Here is a 15,541-nt window from a genome sequence, read left to right on the forward strand (position 1 = left end):
AGAGTGGAGAGATGTCAACTGTTTTCCTCCTTCCCTCTCTCTCCCTGTCTCTCTCCTTGGTATTAAAGCAATGGAAGGAGAAAGTCATCCATGGTTATAATATTCAAATATAACTTTTCATTTGGGAATATCTTTTCTTTATTTATATGTAGTAGACATTTGTAATTAATGTGTTCAGAGATATTGTGAACACAAGAGTTCAAGAGAGTCCAAGAGGGCTTCCCTGGTGGCACAGTGGTTAAGAATCCGCCTGCCAATGCAGGGGACATGGGTTCAAGCCCTTGTCCGGGAAGATCCCACATGCTGCAGGGCAACTAAGCCCGTGCCACAACTACTGAGCCTGCGCTCTAGAGCCCGTGAGCTACAGCTACTGAACCTGTGTGCCACAACTACAAAAGCTCACATGCCTAGAGACCATGCTCCACAACAAGAGAAGCCGCCGCAATGAGAAGCCTGCGCACCACAACAAAGAGTAGCTCCCCCACTCACCGCAACTAGAGAAAGCCCGCGTGCAGCAATGAAGACTCAACACAGACAAAAATAAATAAATTAAAAAAAAAAAGAGTCCAAGAGTATCACTGTAGCATATAATTTCTATCTTAAGTGACTTTTTTAAAAGTATAATGGAGAGTTACAGCATACATGACCTTACGTAGAAAACAGCCATAGGATAAAGTTGTTGAATGCTCATCTAGACTGGCTATCACAAGCTAAATGATTTTTTTCCTAACGTCGCAGCCTCCCAGAGCTTATGGTTTGTATTTGTCTTAACAGAATTTAAAAATGTTACTTGTCATGTACTTAGAGCCATTTACAAATAGTCATTTTCAAATCTTGAGATGCCAAAGCTATCCTAGATATATGGAAAAACAAAAACAATCCCATGTTTAAAACATAGTGTATGGGGAATTCCCTGGCAGTCCAGTGGTTAGGACTATGTGCTTTCACTGCTTAGGGCCTGGTTTCAGACCCTGGTCAGGGAACTAGGATCCTGCAAGCTGTGCGGCATGGCCAAAACAAACCGTAGTGTATAGATGATATGCTTTATTTATTAACATAATAGCATTTCCATGTTAGTACATAATCTTACCAATTATAATTTTAAATGGTTGTCTAATATTTCATTAAGAAGTTTGAACCATTATTTATTCAGTTCCTTACTATTGGGCATTTTGTTTGTTTCCAGAGTTTTCTTATCATAACTGATGCCTCAACATATCATTATTACATAAATTTGTCCAAATTTATTTTGGGTTTACATTCTTAGGCTAAGTTAAGTTAGGCTTAATCTGTCTGAATCTGTTTAAAGTAAGAAGGATAAATACTTAACGTCATAGGGTATTGTGAGGAACAGTGACTTATTACATGCATGACACATAGTAGGCACTTGGTAAATGTTATTTATCGTTTCCTCAATGTATATGGCCATGAGTTTCACTGTATAGTCATAAATATTATCGTCTTTTTTAAAAAGCCCTAACAGTTGAAAGATTGATGCTATCATTTTGTTAATTTTTATTTTTTCATTCAAGGGAATGTTTTATATTTATCCATATGTGCATTATACATGAATTTCCTTTTCATACATTCCTTTTGCATCCTTTAACTCATTTATCATGGGGTCTTAATGTTTTGTTTTTGTTCTGACTTTCTTGTTTTTCTAGTCTTAAATGAAAAAGTAAAATGATAAAATGTTAAAAAGTCTAGATTTTCCTTTCCTTATTCATAATGAGTTTAAACACGTTTTCCCATTTTTTAAATTTTTAAGTAAAAAAATTTTGAGTTCTAGATTCTTTAAGCCATCATTACAGTCATATCGTAATGCACAGTAATTTAAATCAGTAGAAAGTAGGAAATAAATTTAGTATGAGCTTTTAGAGGAACTGGAGCAGTGAGTTTCTGTTGTTTCTCAAAACTATGTATTGTACCATTGCAGGAGGAAAAAAGCTAAAATTTGGGGGACTTAGGGACTCATACGTTGCCTGTGTGTCTTGGGTAGCCTGTGATTTTCCATGGGAACACGTTTCTAAAATTGTTTTGAAAATGGAAATTGTGGGAAAATTACTAGATTAGATTTATAAAAACTAGGATAACTATATGAATATTTGTTTATATTCTTCATTGGTAATCTGCTTGACTGCACATCCTGTGGTGTCCACATTTGTTTTAGCTCCTTGTGCTTTGCTTAGCCATATGTATTTCTACCTTCCTTGCTAATTTTTAGTATGTGATTTTTTTTCTAGTGTACTTGGGCATTATTTTTTTTAAGCTAATTCAGCCTTTATTTCATTTTGTGAATTTTTTAAATGGTGTAATTTCAGTTAATTTTATAAGTAGTTTGAAATCTATTTAAGCATAAAATGCATTCTCTTTCTTTTGCTGAATTTTCTTATGCCTCTTCTTAGAATCTTGATTTCTGTTAGTTCATGATCACGTTCTATCCCTGGTCCTCCTTAACTTGTTCTTATTTGGAAGGATCAAATAAGTATGATAATCTGATGATTTCTTTCCCCCACTCCACACCACCTCTCCCAGGGTGTGTGTGTGTGTTAAAATTAATAAATGCCTTGATCTACTTAGCTTGTAAAATAAAATGTTACTAAGAGAGTTGACATTCCCTGTGTACTGCCCCCTTATCTCCTTCCCTCTTGATCCCAGAGGTAACTACTATCTATTCTAAAATAGTGTTAGCTTTGGTGTTTACCATTCATGTGTATTTCTAGAATGATACAGTGTGTAGTATTGTTTTGCCATTTTTTGCCTTTTTAGAACTGGTATCCAACTGCATGTGTACTTTTATACCTTGCTTTTTTTTGCTAAACATTGTATTTGTGAATAATCCATGTTAAGTGCATTTCTAGTGCATTCACATTTTTACTGCTGTATATGTATAGTATTTTATTTTGTCAGTGTACCACAATTTACTTACCCATTATTTTGATGATGGACATTTTGTTTCCAGAATTTCATTGTTAGAAATTATCTTGCTATGCACACTTTTTGTAACATGTCTCCCTGTGTAAATATGCAAGAATTAATCAAAGCAGTCCTTCTTTTGTGAAATGCTTGTTCACTTCTCTTACCACTTTTAAATTAGGTTAACTTTTTTCATTATTGATTTGTAAAAGGTATTTATAGTTCTGGGTAATCATCCATTTGTTATTTTGTAGCATACATTTTCTTCTGCCTTTGGTCTATTTTTTTATGGGTTTTTTTAATGAACAGAAGTTATTCATTTTAAAGTATTTGAATTTTTAGTTATTTTTGCATCTTGTTTAAGGCATCCTTCCCTTAATTTGAGATCATGATAATTTTCTTCCATATTTTCTTGGTGAGATTTGTCATTCTGGCTAAGATTGACCTAACTTTGGGATGTTTCATTTAGGTGCTCCAGCTGCTGCTCCCGCCCCTGCCTCAGTCCCACAGATATCCCAGCCCCCCTTCTTGTTGGATGGGCTTTCATCACAGCCTCTCTTCAATGACATTGCTACAGGTACGATCACTGGTGTTATCATCATTAGAGCAATGAGAGATAGTTGTTGAAGAAAGGAAGTAATAATTTTGCAAGCATTAGGCTGACTACAATTAGACTGATCTCCCTGTGCTTTCCCAGGCATCCCCTCCATCACAGCATACAGTAAGAATGGCTTGAAGATAGAATTCACCTTTGAACGGTCAAACACCAACCCCAGTGTCACAGTGATAACGATACAGGCCTCCAACAGCACAGAGCTGGACATGACGGACTTTGTTTTCCAGGCTGCAGTACCAAAGGTACTATAATTGTCTTCTTGGCCTTTTTCCTTGAATTAAAAATTGGCTGATTATTTTTTATGTATTTGGTAAGGGATATATTTTAATGTTCAGAGATTAAACTAAATTTGCAGATTTAACTCAAACTAACAGTAATTAACTATTATGGTTCATTAAAGCATGTCATTTTTTTTTTTAACTAAGCATGTCATTTTTAATGAATACTTTCTGCTTAGTCAAAAATATTCTTACAGTTAGTATTGTCTACAATGGATAAAGGAAGGGCAGCCTAATAGCGACAGAGCAGAATTCTACAAGGTGATTCATTAATGCTCAGGGCACTGAGGATAGGTTGGGGTTCAGTAGTACAGTGGTAAAGACCTAAAAAGCACAAATTGTAATGTGGAATTAAAGTTCAATCAAGATGAGAGACTTCATGTATTTGATATTCTCTTCTAGTCACTGGATCAGAATTAAAAGTTTTTGCCTCTTGATAATGTGAGAGAACCATTCCTCCTTCATTAACATCTAGTTTACTATTGATGCAATGACTGCTTGTTTTTGTAAATTGAAGTTTCGTTTATACCAAATCTTAGTTTAAGGAGTGTTTATGTTCATCATTGAATAATGAAAAGTTTTGAAAAAGGAAAATGTAGAATGAGGAGTGGGCAAAATTTTTCTGTAAAAGATGAGATAGTGAGTATTTTAGGCTATATGCTGTCACAGTGCCAAAACTGTCATGGGCGATATATAAAGGTGGTGGCTCTGTTCCAATAAAACACTTGCAGAAAGAGGTGTCAGTTCATTCTTGGCCCATGGACCATATTTTACCAACCCCTGGGATAGATTAGGCTAATCTGATCTTTTCAGTGACATGTGAAGTATGACATTCAGACAACACAATTTTGGAAATTGAAGACCTTTTACTTGGTTACTGCTGACTTTGCAACCTTCTTTACTTGGATTTTTAGGAGTCAGAATAATGTAGATGTTTTACAAGCAGTAGAGTTAGTGGTTTCAATACTAGTTGTATGACATTAAGCAGGTTACTTAATCTCTATGCCTCAGTTTCTTCATTTGCAAAGGGGGTGTGTCATCGTGATATCTAATTCATAGGGTTCCTTTGAGGAATAAATGAGTTTTATGTGCCAGGTACTGTTTTAAGCACTTTTCTTATGTTCGGTGCTCAGTAAACGTTAGTTACTACAACTTAGAGTTTTATACTTACTATTTTACTCTGCGGTTCTAGCAACATACTGTCTCTGCTTTAAAGTATGGCCTTCTTCTTGGTGTTGTACTATACAATGCCTATTTGCATATCATGATGTATCTTGAACTTCAAAACGTTGTATTTCGTAGATTCTACTAATACTATTTTTACTTTTTGTTATTTCTGAAATTGAGGTACATTTTAAAATTGATACCCTTGTCATAGTTTCATTGGCAGCCTATCTTCTTTCTCAGTGGTATATAAAATAATGGTGTGAATTACAGTTGATGCCATCTAACATTTAATGAAATAAATGTAAATAAATGAATTTTAGCTTACATAATTTATCTTGACAGTAGACTTATGAATAAGTCCCAAAGTAATAAACCTGTGCATTGAGATTAAAATTCTGCTTTTATAATTTTTGGCCTTAGAGAAGACCTAGACCCACGAACCTCCTTCCCTCCTTTCTTCCTTCCCTCCCTCTCTTTCTCTTTTCCCTTTGCCCTTCTCTCTTTTCTCTCCCTCCATCCCTTTCTTTCTCTCTCCCCCTCTTCTCTTCTTTCTCTTTCGCTCTCTCTAATTCTCCTCTCTCTCTAATATTTTAGGAGACTAAACTTTCAGGAAAATTTTTGTAACCCTAGTCTGTAAAATAGCTGCATACATACTATATAGTGCTAACTATGACTTACCTGTCTTGCTCACAGCTCTTTTATCTCTTTTCCCTGTAAACAAACAAACAAAATCCACCAGCACTCAATAAATTATGGTGTTTGGCTTTTCCAGGTCTTTTGCTGTATGGGTTAGTTCTGCACATAATTTTTCTGTTAGGGCTTTGTGTCCCCAATGTAGAGATCCTGATGTGTTCCACATACGTATTAACAAACTGGCTTTTTTCAGCTTTTCCTTTACCTCTGTCCTGTAGGAGTAACCTTTGACACATTCCAGATTATATAGGCTTTAGAAAACAAAGGTTCAAGTCTCTGATCCCAACCGTCCAAATACACAAAAGTTTGAAGGCGTGTAGTTGGTGACTAGTGTGCTGGTTTACTATTTTTAGAAAGCTTTTCATTTCTTTCTAGTTTTTTTTAACCGCAGGGACCCATTTTTTTTGTTGCTGTTGTTTGTTTTGTTTTTTTAGTTACATAGTTGATCAGTTACTATTAACTGAGGTTGCCAGAACGAGAATTGGTTACTTTTTGAAAAGTGGTAGGCTAAAGTTGCTTCTACCAGGAAGGAAAGAGTAGCTCATTGCTAGAAACAATGGCGTTTTATAAATGCCATGAAGTGATAGCCCACATGCTGTGAATTGCTGATATCTGAAAAACAAATAGAATTTAGTAGTAGGTAAATCTGGTAATTGAACCATCATCTGCGTGTCTGACTGTATTTGTTGACATCTCTGACATAGTGTTAAGTGTATTTTTCTGAAGAGTGCCCTTTGTTCCCCCCAGACATTCCAGCTGCAGCTTCTGTCTCCTAGCAGCAGCATCGTCCCAGCATTTAATACGGGGACCATCACACAAGTCATTAAAGTTCTGAACCCACAGAAGGTGAGTAGCACAGTTGAAGACATTATCTGAGCAAGGTGTAAGCATATTCCCTGAAATAAAATTTGCTTTGTTTCTCAAAGGTTTTTCTGACTCACAGCAGAAAAGAAATCTTTTTAAATGTCTTGTCTAACCTCCTTGTTTTTTTGTAGATAATAAGTGAAGCCCAGACACACAAAATGGTTTAGTGGTATCTCATTAAAATGCACACTTAGAGGACTTCCCCACGGTCCAGTGGTTAAGACTTCACCTTCCAATGCAGGGAGTGGGGATGTGATCCCTGGTCGGGGAGCTAAGATCACACATGCCTCATGGCCAAAAAACCAAAACGTAAAACAGAAGCAATATTATAACAAATTCAATAAAGACTTTAAAAATGGTCCACATCAAAAAAAAAAATCTTTAAAATGCACATTTAAAGATTTCTCTATTTAGAGGCTTAAAAGTCTAGGTTTTTGCATGGGGAGGGGGACAAAGCAACCAGTATATCTGAATGTAGAGCATAAGATGAGTACGTTTACCTCATTTTTCTAGAAAATTGGATACAAGGGTTGAATCTTGAGAAAAGCACTTAGCAAATGTTTCTGTGAAAATACTCCTGAGTGGTTCTGTCCTGTTAATGTGGTTCTAGGATTGAAGCCAACAGTGAGTTCTGGAGATGCATTTTCTCTACTTGACTGCATGATGTTGGCTAATAGCTAGAGTATTAGGTGGTTTTTGTTGTTGTTTTTTGCCTGTGTTTCATTTTTAAGAGAGTTCTGCTTTAAAATAATGTGTTTTCTAAGATTAAAAGTCTATTTGTAGACTGTACAGATTCTAAAGATTTTATTTCAGTGTGTAATTTTTTATTCTCTTTTCTTCTGACAGCAACAGCTGCGAATGCGGATCAAGCTCACATATAATCACAAGGGCTCAGCAATGCAAGATCTAGCAGAGGTGAACAACTTTCCCCCTCAGTCCTGGCAATGAGGGTCCAGCACCATTCTCATTCTTATCCCACTCAATCAAAGGAACTCTGGGAAGGAGATTATGATCGCTGCAAGTCCCCCACAACTGTACCATGGGCATGAGGAGCTGAAGAGAACTGTTGAGGAGGATTTTCCTAAAGTTATTGCTGACCTTGAAGCATTGTTAAAGACTAATCTCCTCTCCTCCACTGTTGAGGCCGGCTGCTTCTGGAGGCTACTTTGCACTCTTCCTCCTCCTCTCCTTTTTCTGCACTTCTCCGCCCCTCCTACATTTACAGCCAGAATCAACATTCCCTGAGCCCCTGAGGAAATAAGCAGCTGGTCTGGAGGAGAGGACTGGAATTCATGGCAAGAAGACACTCACTCTGTCTCTGCAGCAAAGAGTTGCCCCTTCTTTTTACTGTGTTTCTCTGTGGACTGGGCGAGGTGGGGTATTTACTCCTCACTAGCTGGGTTACCATCTTCAGGCGCTTTTTACATCTGGCATTGAGAACGGAAATGTAACGGTGGACATGAGGGAGCCCTGCCTTTTTCTACCGGTTCCCCCAATGTTTGAAAGAGGCATTAGGCTCCTGGTAGCCTTTTCTGTGCATTGCTGTATACACACAGACACACACATGTATGTATGTTTGTTACCAAGAACTGGTCAGACCTTGAAAGGTTATTTGTAAACACTGGACAGATGCAGTTAAAAAGAGCTTTTGTTTAGATTTGGCATGAAGGATATGGTGCTCTATTTGTAATAGAAACTTCAAAGGCTCTTCCAGCCCCCCTTTCTCTGCATTCTTTAGCTGTAGTCATGAGTACTCTCCATGATTTTCAAAATTGATTCCCCTTAAAGTGCAAAGTGGACAATTTACAAAAGGTATATTAATAGTTATTAATGCCCCTATTCCCACTACAAATTTTAAAGTTTCTCCCAAACCCATGACTTGCCTGAACTATGGTAAATGGGTGGAAAGAGGAGTTTGCCACTTTTAAAGTACAGACTCCTTAACAAAAGCACCTTTGCCCACAGGAAGAGTGAGTATCTGATTCACTCTAGAGCATATTGGAGTCATCTTCTCCATTACTCCAAATCTCCCTTTTTATTTCCTGAGCCTGGTTTGGACCTTGGCATTCCGTTTGAATTCCTTCTTCTAACTGGAACATTTGTGTTGTATCTGTAACACTGGCACTGAAATAAAGACCACGCAGTTAATGAAATCTTTCCTATATCGTACTTTATGGTGTTGGAATGAAGCCTTGTAGCTTCCTTGCCCCCTATGTCAGAGGAAGTCTTATAGACACCATAGGGTAGGAATATCCTTTCCTGAGTGCGAGAAGTTGGTCTTTCAAGAGAGGCCAATCTTATGAGTATCTGCATCAAAGACTTGAGATCTGGAGCTTTTTAAACTAGTGAGAGTACCGAGTGCTTTTAGAAAGGACCCTCATGTTATCAAACCTTAACACTGAGTTGCTGGCATGAGGTAAGGTGACTCTCCTGTGGCACGTGTTGAATGTACTGTGTATGTTCAGGTGCACAGGTACCATGTCTGATGTACTAAAGAAAAGGAAAAGTCAGGCCCACCTTGCTCTTAAAACATTTGCAATCATTACTGTATTGAGTACAGTATAAGGACCACTTTGGCTTTGGTCTTAAAACTGGATACAGATATCCATTTTTCCCCCTCCATTTCACCAAGCCTTTACTTAAAATCTTCAGTGTCTTGTCAAATCTAGCTCTGTATCAGATGCTAGATTATTCCTAACATTTGACAAACTGGAGTTGAACTAAAGGCTCCAAAGGGGGAATTTTCTGGTCTTATTTTAGTATTTAAGAGCAAGATTTGCTAAAACTTATTCTACTGGGTAAATGGTTGACTGAGTCAAGAACAGGATATTACCTTGTGCGTAGTTTTCAGTAAAGTAATTGTGGTCTAGTGTGTGTTTCAAACAACTGCTCTGCCTGTGTGATGAAAAATAGTCTTTAAAGGTTTCTTTGCAGACTGATTTCATTGGATGGATACTTAATGCTGTGAAACGTGATAGGATTAACATAATATTGGTGGATTTCTTGAATAGAATTTGTCTAACATTCCTCTTGTGGTTGAGGCTTTATTTTCTCTCTCACGTTTATAGTTAACCAGCTCAAGTTTCTTTAGTTGAACTGATTTGAATCTCAGAAATTTGCTGAAGATCATGCTATGAGACAGTGCTAGCTAATGGGGCTGGAAAGGGTCTACTCTCAGAACAAAGTGTCTCCTTGCATGAATGTAGTTTTGAGGTAGAGTTATGTGATCATCCATAGCTTTGTCTAGACAGAGTAAAAATCATGGCCTTAACACAAAGGGTGCTGTGTAGAATATGAAATGATTCCAGAGAGTGAACCTGAGCACCGTATTGAAGGACTAGCGGCCAGGTAACTAACTGCCTAGGATACTGATGGTTGTGAAGACTGTTTCAAATGATTGGATCTTTGAAAGCTTCAGTGTGCCTTAGTTTCTAGGATCAGAATTCGTTCTCCTCTCATTTGGCCGTGCTGCTAAAGGAGAAATCTCTTAATTTCTATGAATACTTGCACATTTCAGTTATTTCTTTCCCTAGTATAACCATTCACGGGGGAGCAAAATTGTTTAGATTTACAACTTCAGAGCCATTGTGAGGAAAGGGTGATTTCCATGGCTGTTTTCATAACTCCAGGGTGATAAGCAGTGAGCCTAAACACACTTACTTGGACAATTTCACATGCACTTTTACCTCATTTTTTCCCCTCTTCCAGAGTAGTTTTTATTCTGTACTCCCTCCCCACCCCCACAGTAATCCTAAAGGAGAATTCGTCTAAGTAATCTCAGAAAACTGTAGGAAGGGTGCTCTACCCAAGAAGCTTCTCCCACTATGCTCCGGTGCTGTTACCTCGAGGTAATTTGGACAGCCATGGAATGTTTCATGCTCTGTATAGTGATTATCTGTTCATTTTAAGGTCTTTCTAATTTAAAGAAACATTCCTCACTGTAACATTTGGGAGGGGATTCTTCCCTCTTGTAGATTAAAGATGTGCTTCATACCCCTTGTTTGTCCCATTTATATAAGAAAACTGTCTAGCACTAACGGTTTGAGTATTTCCGTCTACTATATAACATGCTTTCCATTTTTATGTTGTTCTGAGAGGATGGAAATTAGGGGATACTGTTTTCAAGGTTCAACTTCATTATCTTCTGCATTGGAAAATATTTGGGCTATGAGAACTAGGGGAAGGAAAGTTTGAATGCGTATGTTTTTTTCTAGTGAATGTGTACTACCCACATTGTCCTAAACAGAGAGTGAGCTAGAGAGCAAAAAGTGGATACTCACGAGCTTTGTGGTTGGTGGAGAGGTGGTACACGTCTGTGCACTCAGGAGTTTGGGAATGGGGAGGATCACTGAAAAGAGACGTGCTCAGAAAGTCCTGAAGTTTAAAATGCTTTGACCAGCTCTGGCTCAGGAGGGTGGGCCTGCTTGTAGAACTGGAAGTGAATAACTCTTTTTCAAGCAATAGCGGTGAGTGGGTCCCATCTACAGGGTTCCAGGACCTGGAACATTCAAACAGAAGAAAAGGCTGAAGCAGCATGCACAGTTGCTTCTTGAACTTCCACGAGGCTGATTCTGACTTCAACATGGAACATTGGAGTTTTGTTTTTGTTTTTGTTTTTGGAACCTGCTGTTGCGCTTTGTGTGTTTTGTTTTTGTTTTCTCTTTGGGGGCTTCATGGGAAAGAGCTTCTGAACTCTTTCCTTTGTGAACTCCCACTATGTCCCTGTATAGTCCCTTTTCTTTCATAATGTTGTAAGTTACATTTTCATTAAGCCCCATCACATCTTCTTTACTGTAAAAATATTAAAAGGCTGTTTCCAGGCGGGACGGCTAATGAAGTTCTAATTATTGCAGACATATTTTTGAGATGTAAAAAAAATTTTAAATTAAATGATAAGTCTTAGAGGCGAGAGGAATGAAATGGATGTAAACATTTACATGGGATGCATTAGAATTCTGCTGTGTGTATTGTCTTTTGGTTGAAACAAATTATGAACAGTGACTAATAAAAAGTCAATACTCAATGATTTAAATTTTGCTTCCTCACTTCTTACAAGTGGATTAGAGAAGCCTTTGATGAGTTCTTATTCCAGAGCTTTGAGCTAAACTTACTGACCTGTTAATGTTCCTTTTACACAGAAATCTCACCAAAAGAGGAACTTGAACAAATTTTTAAAAACTTGAAGTTACAGACAGTGAAAAGTGCAATTGGAAATTTTAACTAGTGATTGTTTCCATGCTGGTATTCTCCACATGGGTGAATTCTCAAACAAGGCGAATAAATCATGTCAAGATGAATTGTGTGTTAGAGGTGGTCATGAACTTTTAGTTTAAAGCGTCTATTTGTGACTTGTTCAAGTTTATCTGTGTCTAAGAAGAGGAAGCCTTGACCAGCCAAATGAATTCTGTTTCATGATCTATTTTATATGAACTCTTCCATAGAAGTGAGAGTGGTTGAAAGTTGGGAGCTTATGTGTTCTAGTACTCAGATGATCCCTGATAGTCCCTTATTGAAAAGAGGGAGAGTGTGATAGTTAGCCCCCTAACTGAGAAGTAGAAGGAAGTAGGCCTTGGCAATTATCTAATTTAGGCAGAAGTGCCCTTTGGTGCTGTTTGATAAGTGACATTTCTATAATCTTATATGTGGCTTAGTTAAAATTCATCTTTGTTTCTAATATTAAATTTACTTGACACCTTCATCTCCATGTAACGAGAGGAAAATATAAAAGCTGCAGTAGAAAACGTTAGCCAGTAACAGACTCTAGACATTTACTTAATACAGTGAATAGTGTTCAGATTTGAACTTCCATCCAGAAGGACCAAATTAATTTTTATCACTTTTTTATTTTGGGGTACGCGGGCCTCTCACTGTTGTGGCCTCTCCCGTTGCGGAGCACAGGCTCCGGACGCGCAGGCTCAGCGGCCATGGCTCATGGGCCCAGCTGCTCCGCGGCATGTGGGATCTTCCCGGACCGGGGCACGAACCCGTGTCCCCCGCATCGGCAGGCAGACTCTCAACCACTGCGCCACCAGGGAAGCCCAATTTTTATCACTTTTTTAAAGTATTTTTCATGCTATTTCCTTCCCTAGTTCAGTTGTCCCCATATTCAACAATACAAAAATGTTCAAGGAAAAAAAATCCTTCAAACCTGGAAGCCAGGTAAATACAGCCTGTTTATTTGAAACTAAAATAAGGAAGATCTAAATCTGCTCAATCTGTGGTAGAAATAACAAAGGATTTAGGCCTAAAGATGACTTGTGATCATCAAAGGAGTGGGAACTAGCTATAAAGAAGCAAATGTAGTAAGCTCTTATGGCTCCTCTACCAAAATCTTACAGACGTGAACTCTCCTTCTCCAGACCTTCTTTCCATTTTGTAGTGAAGATTAGGAAGAGCTCCTGGGATAAAGTGTGTGTGTGTGTCCCTCCCCAACCCCTTCCAGGTGGAAAGAGAGGTATGCACTTACAGGAAGGATACAGAAAGGAGGGAGTCTAATGACTTATCTGTCTCTTGGCTTGATTCAAACTGATTTTTGTAATGATGAACCTGCAGTGAGGGCAGATGGATATTTGCACAAAAAATCCCAGAGGAATTTATTTTTAGGGTTAGTCTGAGCTGTTTACCATTTCTAGAAATTGTAGTTACATAACCCTAGGCATACATAATGCACACTGCCTTGAACTGGGGGAGAACATGAATATGTGACCTTTGAAACAGTATAAAATGTTAATGGCAATACATGATCTGAAAAGAAAACTCAGAATCAACTGGTTGCCACCACTTAACTGAATTGGGTCTTAAACCATGGAGACCTTTAAAGAGAGCTGCGTCATAAATTATCCCCTGCAACACCTGGGCTCCTAGCTTTTTTGTTCTCTTTTTGAAAGAGGTACTACGTTGTTGAAGAAGTAGTAAATACATAACTTTTAGCATATGCTTGTATTCTGAATTGATGCTTTAGCCCACTCTCCCATTAATTACAAAAAAAAAAAAAAATCATCTACCACTGCTGTTCCCCAGCATGAACTCAAATGCTGGTCGTGTGACAGGATCCTTCCCCTTCAGATGATAAACTAATAAAGAGCTTCTGCTCATGAGATCTGGAAAATGTAATGTGTAGTACCTCAAGAAACAGGCTTTTAGAAGCACTTAATTCTGAACCACATTTTCATTCTTTTCTCTGCCTGTCTGCCCTTGGTCAACTCCACTTCTGTCTCCATATTGGTGCTTATCCCTTACATACCAGTGTTCTTGCTGGAAGAAGTTACCCAATAAGCACTGAAATGGGAATCCAACTACTTTACTTTGAGTAGCTTTCTTGAAAGTAATTTCAGGGTAGAAGGAAAACCCAGGAGGTAGACAACTTAAAGAGTTTTTTTCACTTCACACCAGACTCACAGAGACATCATTTTAAATTCACTAAAATGAGACAAAGAAATGAAGATGACTGCAGATTGGAATTTTGGTATATACAAAGTAACTCATGAGAGGGGAGAAGGTAGTGACCAAACTTTCACAGAAGAAATAATTTGTACAGAGTCAGAATCTTTGCAAGAGTCAAATTTTGTCTTGGAATTTAAAATATCTATAAACGCATACATAGAAGAGGGGAACAGACTGTACTGACAGATGTCAAACTCTCTTGTTCTAAACCTACAATTAAAATATTCTTAACATATAGTTGGTCTGTACTAGGCAAGCTGAAGCAATGGTTAATAGGTGATACCAATTATTCAAAGCACAAGAACTTGTTTCTTTCTGCTAATTCCTTAGAAGTTGCCTGAAGATTCAACACCTGTGTAGGAGTGGGAGACCTAAAAATCCAGAGGTCTAGAAGGTTTCCTAAGACAATTTAGAGCAGAATTAACAAGAGGACTCTAAGGAATTGAGTGTCTCTTAAATTTGGAAATTCAGAATAATAGTGACACCTATGAATCACTACTATGTGTCAAGCACTTTGTATGCATTTGCAAAATCTTCATAATAACTACTATACAGACTAATTTCTATTTCACAGCTAAGAACCAAAGGCTTAGATAAAATAGCACAAGGGTATAGATCTAATAATAAGAGGTAGAGCTGAAATTTGGAATCTGGCTGTCTGATTTGACCCACTGACCAGTCACAAAACTATCACTGCAGGAACTAAAAGAAAATAATAAAAATTTTCTGAACTAGAATTGCAAATAATAAAATGGCTTTCAGACCAGACCACATTACTGCTTGAAGCAGAGAACAATATTCTGATAATTTTACTAAATGAGGAGAAATTAAAAGTGGCTGGGAGGTGAGATGACATTTTGTACATGAGGTGGGGTCGAATTTGCTGAAGAAGGCCGTGAGCATCTCTAATAAGGAAGAGAAAGGGCCTTGCTAAGGTGAGTATTCTCAACAATTCGTTCAGTGGCTTTGTACGTGAGGGTGACAGTCCAGTTTTTTTTTTTAATTGAAGCATAGTTGTTTTACAATATTGTGTTAATGTCTGCTGTACAACATAGTGATTCAGCTATAAATATATAGACATTATTTTTTCATATTCTTTTCCATTATGTTTTATCATAGGATATTGAATATAGGCATCCGGTTTTGAAGTACAGAGGGAAGGTCTGGGAAAGGTCAGTTATAAGAGGCACCCTTGGCGGAGGGCAGCGTCCTCGCGTCACTATTGACAGGTGCAGCCCTCCACCCCCCCTTCCTTGTCCAGCCCGTACTTCGGAGGCGGGGACAGCAGCAAATAATCCTCCCTGTACCTCAGTCCGCCAAACCGAGGGCGGCCGACAACGGAGGCCCAGCCCTGCGGTGGCGCCGGGCTCCGCCCGCGAGGTCCCCGGCAGCCCGCCCAGCGGCTTGCGGCTCGCAGCGCCCAGGACGCACCGGGCCCGCGGCTACGCAGGGCCGAAACGGCTGCGGGTGGGGCGGGGCCGGCGGGGCGGCGGGTGGCAGGGCCGGCAGGGCGGGCAGGGCGGCAGGGGGCGGGGCCGGCGGACTGCGGGGGGCGGGGCCGCAG

General features: G+C 38.7%; 1 protein-coding gene across 1 annotated transcript in view; it reads left to right on the top strand.

The window, feature by feature from the left end:
• AP1G1 (adaptor related protein complex 1 subunit gamma 1) overlaps positions 1-11,566 on the top strand; it is an 81,041-nt gene extending 69,475 nt beyond the window's left edge. Inside the window, exons 20-23 of the mRNA XM_067720057.1 lie at positions 3,386-3,493; positions 3,614-3,774; positions 6,418-6,516; positions 7,381-11,566. Coding sequence (XP_067576158.1) covers positions 3,386-3,493; positions 3,614-3,774; positions 6,418-6,516; positions 7,381-7,482 — 470 coding nt within the window. The 3' untranslated portion in view covers positions 7,483-11,566. The remainder of the gene's footprint in view (positions 1-3,385; positions 3,494-3,613; positions 3,775-6,417; positions 6,517-7,380) is intronic.
• The last annotated feature ends 3,975 nt before the right edge of the window (positions 11,567-15,541 follow it).

Source organism: Pseudorca crassidens, chromosome 20 (genome assembly GCF_039906515.1).
Source record: "Pseudorca crassidens isolate mPseCra1 chromosome 20, mPseCra1.hap1, whole genome shotgun sequence".
In the NCBI taxonomy this organism is placed as follows: Eukaryota; Metazoa; Chordata; class Mammalia; order Artiodactyla; family Delphinidae; genus Pseudorca; species Pseudorca crassidens.